The 9,837-nt window shown below is 48.2% G+C and overlaps 1 protein-coding gene across 3 annotated transcripts; it reads left to right on the top strand.

Moving 5' to 3' along the window:
* Positions 1-1,537: 1,537 nt before the first annotated feature.
* Positions 1,538-9,652, top strand: SPNS1 (SPNS lysolipid transporter 1, lysophospholipid). Of its 3 annotated transcripts, none has more exons than XM_080976216.1 (13): positions 1,538-1,681; positions 2,231-2,469; positions 2,694-2,759; positions 2,876-3,012; positions 3,555-3,706; positions 4,142-4,208; positions 4,383-4,525; positions 5,752-5,904; positions 6,236-6,425; positions 6,661-6,726; positions 7,529-7,627; positions 8,547-8,718; positions 9,375-9,652. In XM_080976216.1, the coding sequence occupies exons 2-13, from the start codon at positions 2,253-2,255 to the stop codon at positions 9,467-9,469; spliced, it is 1,557 nt and encodes a 518-aa protein (XP_080832342.1). In that variant the 5' UTR covers positions 1,538-1,681; positions 2,231-2,252; the 3' UTR covers positions 9,470-9,652. The 3 variants fall into 3 exon arrangements, with proteins under 3 accessions (XP_080832342.1, XP_080832341.1, XP_080832343.1); XM_080976215.1 differs by having other exon boundaries at positions 1,624-1,782; XM_080976217.1 differs by having other exon boundaries at positions 1,647-1,771.
* Positions 9,653-9,837: the final 185 nt, after the last annotated feature.

The raw sequence follows: 9,837 nt of genomic DNA, 5'->3' as shown, positions 1-9,837 counted from the left end.
GCTCGGGAGAGAGAGGAGTTTTTCAAGACTCAAAAGAATTAAACATGAATTGAGGGCCACAATGTCTCAAGAGAGGTTGTCTGCACTGAGCATTCTGTACACTGAAAGTGACAAATTTTAATGAAGTTTTCTGATGTCCTTTAGAGGAGAAATTGTGAATTGCAGAATTTTAAATACCTGTCATCCTTGGCTTCACTTAATTTTGTTTATAACTTTCTTCCATTTTCTTCCAGTTGTGAGGGTGGGGGATTGGGAGGGGCCTCACAAGTGGAGTAGCCTAGGGCCTCTCTTCATCTAAATCTGGCCCTGTTACCCGCACTAATTCAGGACTGTAAAAAGTGTTGGTTTCCAGGCAGTGTGAAGGGGGGGGGGGCTGCCATGACAGGGAGAAGACCTGGGGTGTAAATTTCAGAAGGGTAGCCATGCATGTCTGTTGTATCAAACACAACAAAGGCTCTGATGGCTTCCTGAAAGACTGACAAAAAGAGTTATTGTGGAGTAGGTTTGTTTGGACTAGATGGTTGCACAAACAGGATTTCTGGTGCCTCAACAACCTATTACATCTGAGGTACCACTTTTGTTTGTAACAGACTGAACAGGGTTACCCACTTCTAGATGTTACCAATCCTCTTGGTTGTGTGTGGGATCTCTCATAAAGCATTCACGTTCAAGATAGTGACTCATAAGAATGCAAGTGCCTGCTGGATCCGGATTTCTAGTCCAGCATCCTCTCCTCACAGGGGCCAGTGGGAAGCCTGCAAGCAGGTCAGGAGCACCACAGCACCCTACCCATCACCTGTCTCCTGTTCCCAGCAGCTGGCGAACCCAGCCATTTTGATGGCCTCGTCCTCGACAAACTTGCCTGATCCTCTTTTAAAGCCATCCAAATTTGTGGCCATTCCTTACTCCTGCGGGTGGGAGTTCCAAACTTTTTAATCGTGTGTTGGGGGAAATTCAGTACTTTTTATTTTGCCGCTCCTGATTTCTCCCAGCGTTCAGCGTCAAGGGATGCCCACGAGCGCTGCGAGGGAGAAACCCATCTCTCTATCCATGCCATCCATGCACGGTGTTGGCAAACGTCTATCATGTCACCTCTCTTACTCAAGGGAGTGTTTGTCACAGATTTTGGGGTAGGGCGTGTGACGGGAAGTGATTATGGAGTTTAATGTGCTTTGGAGGCGTGACGGAAGGCGCGCTGGCTGCTTTCCCGATAGTGAGACGGCGGCAGTAAACAAGGCGCCAGGTGTGTTGCGGGGACCGGGGAGCGCAGGCCGCAGCGCTCTGGTAACCATGGCGACGAAGGAACGCGCCTCGAGGAGGGCAGGGACCCGCTATGGGTCGTTCAAACTTCCACAGAAGGGGCAGGGAGCCTGGGCTTGGGCTGGTAACTATGACAACCGAAGTAACCCCCACGCTGCCGCCGCCACACACACGCTAGCCTCTCTGACGTCTTGAGGGGCGGGAGAGAGCGCGCGGCGCCTCCTGTATTTGTATTGGTGACGCGGAAGGCAATCAGGCGACCGGCTCTGTTGCCATGGCACCCAGGGGTCGGGAGGCGGAAAGGGCGGGGACGAAGAAGAGTCACATGATAATCAAAGCTCGTGAAAGGAGGGCGAGGAAAAGAGCCGTCACGTGATCCCGCCGAGCCGCTCCGCCGAGTGGGGAGGGGGTGGCAGGCCGGGTACGTCCGTCGCCGGGGAGGGCGGCGTGTGAGATGCTGGCGGGGCCTTGGTAGGGCCGGGGAGAGCGGGCGACGGGACTCCCTCCCTGGGTAACTCTCAGGTTAGAACTGGGGGATGCGAAAGGGGGGCGTTTGCGGGTGGGGGCTACAGGTTAATTACAGCTTTAGGGTGAGGTCAGGCTTGGTGGGGAAAGGGGCCTGTTGTCATTTTTCTCCCTTCAGTCTGAGATGTGACTCTGAGGAGTAGCTACCCTTAAATTCATCTTTGGCTTTGTTTACATTATAGCAATATATGTATGTAATAATAATAATAATAATAATAATAACATAATAAATAAATAAGGGAGTGGGAAATAAGAATCTAATGCTGAACAGTGGGTGTGTTTTGCCTTTGTGTTACTGACTGGCCTTCTCTTCTGGTCGTCGTCTTCTTCTGGTTCTTTTTCTCGCCCTAGTTAAGTTCTTCTGTAACTGTCATAAGATTTGCTGTTCTCCCCTGCAGTTCTTTAGGGTTTGTAAGGGGCTGGCTATCTCATATTGTCTCTCCAGTGGGTTCTTCTTGCCGCTGGCCATGGCATCTCAGCGGCAACCTTACATGGATACGGCCCCAATCCTGACCCAGGCAGATGACACAGAGGAAGAGGGAAAGGATGGTCTGCAAACTGGGCATGAAGGGGAAGAAGAGGTACAGACCCTCACAGGCATCTCCTCTACACGGGCTGGCTTCATTGTGGGAGTTCTCTGCTTTGTTAACCTACTGAACTACATGGACCGCTTCACTGTGGCTGGTAAGGGTGCTGGGGTGCTATGAGACTGTAGCTGGAACTTCTCTTCCCAGCTGTGTCAGGTGGGTGGGCACTGTAAGTTTTAAAGCGATGAGGTGTTGATTTTCTCCCCACCCACAACAATCCTTAACTTTAGATAATGAAGGTCATGATGGATTGTTTTGGGGTGAGGATACTTAGTTGTCTTTCCTCAGTATTAACACTGTGATCCTTCTTCCTTACCTCAGGCGTTCTTCCTGACATTGAGGCATTTTTTACAATTGATGATAGCAAATCAGGGCTCCTACAAACAGGTGAGTAGGGTGGTGGGGCTTGGTTCTTCCCCACCCACAACCCAGGCACTTTGTAAGGGCAGTGCTATTGAAGCAGGAGTGTTTGCCACTGGGAATAATTATTTCTTTCTTCTCAGTTTTTATTAGTAGCTATATGGTACTTGCACCAATTTTCGGTTACCTGGGGGATCGCTATAATCGCAAATACCTGATGTGCATTGGGATCACCTTCTGGTCAATAGTGACGCTGGGGAGCAGCTACATTCCCAAGGAGGTATGGGGGCAGGGGAGAAGATTCTGTAGACTAGTTTTCACCCAGGCATGGGGAAGAACTTTGGGTTTGGGATCTGTGTGTCTTACCTTCCACCCCCCAGCATTGAGGCTTATGGGGCAGGGGAGATCTGGCACAGCTGTCCTCTTGAGATTGGGAAGGTGCAAGGCTTTCCTTCAGTTTAAGCTGTGTGTCATTAAGCTGAACTCTGGATAAAATCACAAACATTTGCTAGCTGGTAAGAAACTGTTTTGGAAGGCCTTGTGCCTGATTGACTAGAGGAGATTCTTACTTGTCACAAGCCACAGAAAAGTGGCTATTTATAAAGTATTGCTGAACAGGTTTGAAACCTGTTCTTGACATTCACACTTACCAAACAAGGAATCCTAGGAACTGTAATTCTGAGAAGGGGTTAAGAATACTTGACGAAGTATTCTTTGCACCCATACATGACTGCATGTCCTGAGGTTCTTTAGGGGTGTGTTTCAGATTTATAGCTACACTATTACATCTCCTCAGTTTATTGTTTGTTTTCTCTACGTTAGATGTTCTGGCTGTTGCTGCTGACACGAGGCATGGTGGGTGTGGGAGAGGCCAGCTACTCAACTATTGCCCCCACCATTATTGCTGATCTGTTTGTGGGTGACCGGCGATCCCGCATGCTCAGCATCTTCTACTTCGCCATACCTGTGGGCAGGTGCGAACACCCTGTGGTCTGTTTCAGGGCGGGGTATGCACTGTAGTGAAGTTGAACTGGAGATATTCATCTGTTTACTGTAAATTGGCAATCAGCCTTATGCAACAATCAAAGCAAGATGTGTGTGTTCATAAGCCATGGAATAGGAGCATAGGAAGCTGCCTTATATAACTGATTCAGACCATTGGCCCATTTAGCTCAGTATTGTCTACACTGACTGGCAGCAGCTCTTCAGGGTTTCAAGCAGGGCTCTTTTCCCAGCCCTATCTGGAGATGCTGGAAAGTGAACCTGGGGTTTTCTGCATGCAAGACAGGCGCTCTACCGCTGACCTCTGGCATTCCCCCATGTTGCAATGACCAAACCTAATTGGCTTTCACAGAAAGAGGGGAGCCTGCCTGAGTGTGGGTCTGACTGTTCTCCCTTTTCACCTGCAGTGGACTGGGCTACATAGTGGGTTCAAAGGTGAAAGATGTGGCTGACGACTGGCATTGGGCCCTGCGGGTGAGTAGGGGATACAATTGTACTGGTTGGTGTTTGTTGCCTTATGTTCATGTTGCAGTTCAGCTCATCTTCATCACATTGTAGTAAGCTTGTCTGCTATGCACCTATGCATACATGTTTTTATTTTCTTCTGTTTAGAATGCCTCCAACTTAGATCATTATCTTCTCATACAGGTGACACCAGCTCTAGGGGCGTTGGCGGTGATACTGTTGATAACTGTGGTGCGGGAGCCGCCTCGGGGAACTGTGGAGACGCACTCAGATGCCCCTCTGCAATATACTTCCTGGGCAGCTGACCTGCGGGCCCTGAGCCGCAAGTGAGTAATGGGTACCATTTAATGTACTGCTGCCATGTAGGCCACATCCCACCTTTCCATTCTGGAATAGCTTCCTTGCCCTAGTTTCATTGATTCCAGATCAGTGTAGATATTCTCTTTAGTGATAGATAAAGGACAAGAAACTGAGAAGCAAAACAAACCACTTAGGGAAAATCTGTACAGTCTTCTTTCTTGTGGGGGCTTTCAAAGCAAGACTGACAGGTAGCTATCCAGAGTGCTTTATGGAGGTGGTTTTGAAATTTGGTTCCTCAGAGTATTGGGGAACTTAATTAAGGAAATTGGTAATGGTAGCGAAGGTTCCCTTGACCATAAGCTTGTCCAATATTATCAGTCTTCCCCTGCAGTTATAAGCAGATGTTGAGATGTGTTCTAGGGTGTGTGCTCAAATTGCACCAGGTCCAGCAGGCCTGGCCAATGACTTGTTTAATCCACGAGAAAGTGCCCCAACATTCTTTGTAACATAATAAGAGCCAACAGGCCAGTGCAGTAGCTGGGCATTGAAAGGGTGAAATGGAGTGAGGAAGTGATAAAAGCCCTCTGCAAGTGATCAGTCTGCAACTCTGATAAGAGTGCTCTGTCCTCACTGCAGTAACCTGCTAGATAGGAAACAAGGTGAGGAGGAGAGGGGAAAGGAAAGGGATAGCCTTGTCCATCATTGCCTCTGGCCCTGACCCCACCTGGCATACCAAATAATATAAAGCCCTTGACAGAAAATGTTCTTCCCTGCCCTGGCTTAAGGCCTAGGGTTGCGGCTCTCTGCAGATGTGATAACTGTGCCATCAGTAATGTTCTCTGTAGGAGGCAGTGGCACTCTACACACTGTGTTTTACAATTTGCCCACAGTTGCAGTTCCCTGGTATGGTTTTTTCTCCTAGTAACCTCCTGAGCTGGAGAACACCTTGCTACTTGTGCCACCACTATTACAGGTGGGCAAACCGTGACCTAAGAGATCCTGCCGTGAGATGGCTGAGTGTTTCTAAGGATTGGCTCATCCCTGGTTGCCTATAGTTTGAGTTCTCTGTATTTTTACAGCTGAATGGGTGAGCCAACTCTCTTGTAGAGCATTATATGTGAGGTCATAGGAAAGTTATGTTTGTGGCAATAGATCTCTGATGATTCCAATTGCTCAACTGCAGGAATGATTAGGGCTATTGTTTTATGCTCACATTTCCTCTCTCTCTCTCCCCCCCCCCCCCCATGGACAGTCACAGTTTTATATTGTCATCGCTGGGCTTCACAGCTGTGGCCTTTGTAACAGGCTCCCTGGCTCTGTGGACACCAACTTTCCTGTACCGCTCACGCCTGGCCGCTGGCACTCTCCAGCCTTCTCCCTCAGGACATGCTTCTGACTCTGATAGGTGAGTTAGTAGCTGAGGAAGCCCTTAGTCATGACATCAGTTCAGCTCTCTCTTGAGGAACACTTGGTTCAGCAGTGGAGGTTCACCACTGCTGTCTTTTGACACCTCTGTGTTTCTTAACTCTGAGCTGTTTGTAGTATAGGGGCTAAGAGACTGTCACAAATGGGGGTGCCCCAAATCTTGAATCTTGCCCCTGCTGTAAACTTGGTAGATGGCCTTGGCATGCCACTGTCTCTCATCCTCCCATCTGCAATGTGGGGTACCATATGTGAAGTGCTCTGAGCCTTCTCTGCGGTGCTTTTATGAATGCTTTGTATCATTATCTCTGCAGCCTCACCTTTGGCGTCATCACTTGTGTGACTGGTGTGCTGGGTGTCAGTGCTGGGGTGGAGATTTCCCGGCGCTGGCGCCGCACCAACCCTCGTGCTGATCCCCTGGTGTGTGCAACTGGACTGCTGGGCTCTGTCCCCTTCCTGTTCCTGGCAGTGGTGACCGCTAAGCAGAGCATCGTTGCCACCTACGTGAGTTCTCCCCAACTTTCACTTGTTAATTTGGTACAGCCCCCGGGGGTGCTGCCAGCTTTCTTGTGGCAGTGTCCATGGTGTGGCATGGTGGGTACCGTTGCCTGTCCCACTACTGCCCATCCTGTGCTTTTTAAACTTTTGTACACTGCTTCGGAATCTTAAAAAATAAATAAAAGGATTTTAAAAACAAAAATAATACCGTCTCTCCTCTTCACCCCTCCTTCCTCTGCAGGTATTTATTTTCATTGGTGAGACCCTCCTCTCCCTCAACTGGGCCATAGTGGCGGACATCCTTCTGGTGAGACTGTGAAGAAGAGGCAGTGTGCAAAACTCTAGACTTTTATTTCATTTGCAGAATTGCACCGTTCTCATTTGCCTTCCCACATGGTGGTAGCCAGGGAGAATCAAGTAGAGTGAATCAGCCCTGGATTTAACTGTCCATTGACAGTGGTTTTGTTTGTTTTTTTAAACTTAGTTCTGCTGGGAATTCACAAGATATCCACAGGCAAATCTCTTTCCCTCTAATGAAACAATAATTCTGGCCTACTCTAGGGAGGAGTTAGAAGTATTGCTGCGAGTGTGCACCTTGGGCATCCCTCCAGGGCTCCTGTGCTCACGGTAGATAGCAGGGTAGTCAGTGCAGTGTTTCTTACAGCTCCAACATGATGGTTTCTCCTCCCTTGTGCTGCCCAAATCCCTATCCCATTTTGGCTGTGCCACTGTGTCATAGATCCACTGGCGCAATGGTTCACGGGTATATATTTATTTCACCACAATTGCTATCTGGCATGGCAGTTGGCATGGTGTACAGGACTGCACCTCTGTGCTGCTTTTCTACAGAGGACTACATGAGCTTCTGGGGGCTTCTGGTCCCCTTTGTCAAATGTGCTAAGTGAAATCCTCAGGTTGCAAGAGTGTGTATCACACCAAAGTGGGTATAGAATAAAAGAGGAGCAAGATGAAGGGCAACCAGAAGAGGCTTAGCAATGTGTGTGAGAGAGTGGCTTGTAATGGCTTTATAGTTATGTGGGGAAGCGACCTTAAAACTTGTTTGCTGTCCAGCAGAGGGCACCAGTAAATCAGCTGTATTCTCTTCCCAGTATGTTGTCATCCCCACACGCCGATCCACAGCTGAAGCTTTCCAGATCCTGCTGTCGCATCTTCTGGGTGATGCTGGGAGCCCTTATCTCATTGGCCTGGTAAGTGCTTGGACAGCGAGAAGGCACTTCTGGTCAGCTTTTCAAAGCTTGCGACTTCCGAGGCATTCTACCCATCAAGTAGCTCCTCTTTTCTCTGCCATCAGCCGCTTGCTCTTTCCCAACATTTAGATCATACCTTGCAAGGCTCACACAGCTGTATTTCTTGGGCCGAAAGAGCCCAGGCTGATCCTGCAATATTTGTTCAGGCCGAGGGAAATTGATGCATTGCAACCTTGTGCAATATTAACCTCCCAGGATCTAAGCTCAGCTGTTGAAGCTCTGCTCCGGGTGATCATCTTAAGAACAGACTGTTTTCCATTTGGGAGCAGGGCCTTCTTAATAGCAACTCTGGAGCTAAGACTCTCTCAAAATGTTTCTTGTATGTTGCCTGCCAGGCTGTGTTTGGAGGCATGTAAAAATGTGTTTATCTTGCCAGGTCTTATGAGAGTTAACTGGAAGTGTGCTCTCAAGTTTGTATTAAATAATTTTTTATTTTATATGCTTGTACTGTGTGGCTTTGAAAAATGTTAAAATAGTTCTATTGCCTGTCAGCCACTTTGTAGTCATTCTTGTTAAAAGCCAGCATCAATGTAAATAATACATACAACATTAGCAGATACTCTGTTTTCCACATGTTGGAAAGAATTTTGTTGGTTTAGAGGTACTGCATCTTCGATTCCTTTAGGCGAGTTTTGAGCAACAGCACACTACAAACCAGGGGAGAGAGAGGGAGAGAGTGGTTGAGTGGTAGGGATGGGTTTTGCCACTCATTGCCTCAGCAATGCTATGTGCTAGGAAATAGCACAAGCAATAAATAACACCAGCAATTTCCAATTCTGCCAGCTTTCCTATTGGTTGTGCCACTCCACTTGACACTGCATAATGGTGTGCATGTTCTTTTGCTGAATCCCTTTTCCAGATCAGTGACCGAATCCAAGATGATCGCCCCCAAACATTCCTGTCGCAGTTCCGAAGCCTTGAATATGCGCTTATGGTCTGTGCCTTTGTGGGAGTTATTGGTGGCGGCTTCTTCCTGGCTACGGCTTGCTTCATCCAGGCAGACCGTAAGCGCACAGAGCTGTATGTACAAGGTAAAACCTCTTCCCTCCATTGGCCAGTCAGAGTTGAGATGTTAAGGTCTGTGAAGCCTGGCACAGAACTGCTGCACCAAGCATGCACCCCAGTAGCAAAAACGATTGTGGGTTGCTTTAGTAGTGGCTCTGTGTCATGAGGAAGCCACTCATCTCCTGTGGCACAATAGAACTTTCCTGGAAAAAGAGGGTGGTCTGGTGTAACAGCCAGTTATGAGTTAGGATGGAAAGGGAAGGCGTCTCACAAATGTGGGTGTCCAGGGAGCTTCCCTGTGTGATTTTAAATTGCCCAACAAGTGTTTGTCAGGGACAGCAATTGTTATCACCTCACTTTGGAAGCATCTTTTTGATTTAGAATGCCTTGTCCCCCACGAAGAAACCTTTTTGGGCAATTACACGAGCAAGCTTTTGGCTTCTGCCACAGTTTCACCTCATAACTTTGCTGTAGTGGCTGCAGCTGAGTAGCGACAAGAGGAATTTCTGAATAGCAGGGGTGGCACATGTCTTGATAAGTCCTGTGTGTTAGGAAGTGTGCATGACCATGTAGGAAATCAAGGGAGGACAACCAATCAGGAGCCTCCTTTCCTCTAACCTGAGGCTGGCGCAGCCTCTTTGGACAAACACCTCTGACCCTGTCATGCTCTTTCTCCCTGCAGGGCAATTTCACGAGTCACCTGAAGGAGAAGATCGCATTGTTGTTCCTCAGGGTGGGCGACCCACCAAAGTCCCTGTCTCTAGTGTCCTGATCTGAAGCCCGCCCCACTTGGTTCCTTCAATCTGGGAAAGAATGATGGACTTGTGATCAGCTGAGCATGGCACTCACAGGGAGATGAGGACTCTCTGAATGGACCCAGGCGGGTGGTTTTGTGGGCAACAGGGGAAGATCAGTTTTTTGTGTCTGTGTTTCTGGGATTTTTATAAAGCACTAACTTTATCAAGAGTCATGTGGTGTTTTTCAGATGAACAGGATGAAACAATGAAACCCTTCCCCCATCTCTGCCTTCTACTTTAATGGTTTTTCAAGGGTTCCCAGAGGCTTTTTCAATGGTGTTCCCAATATATGTGATTTCACTTACATTGTGGTGCCTCAAAACGTAACCCCTCGTATATGGGGAGTTG

This window comes from Podarcis pityusensis (genome assembly GCF_964106645.2).
Source record: "Podarcis pityusensis genome assembly, chromosome: 13".
Classification (NCBI taxonomy): Eukaryota; Metazoa; Chordata; class Lepidosauria; order Squamata; family Lacertidae; genus Podarcis; species Podarcis pityusensis.
The sequence above is the reverse complement of the archived record's forward strand: the minus strand, read 5'-3'. Positions and strand labels throughout refer to the sequence as shown.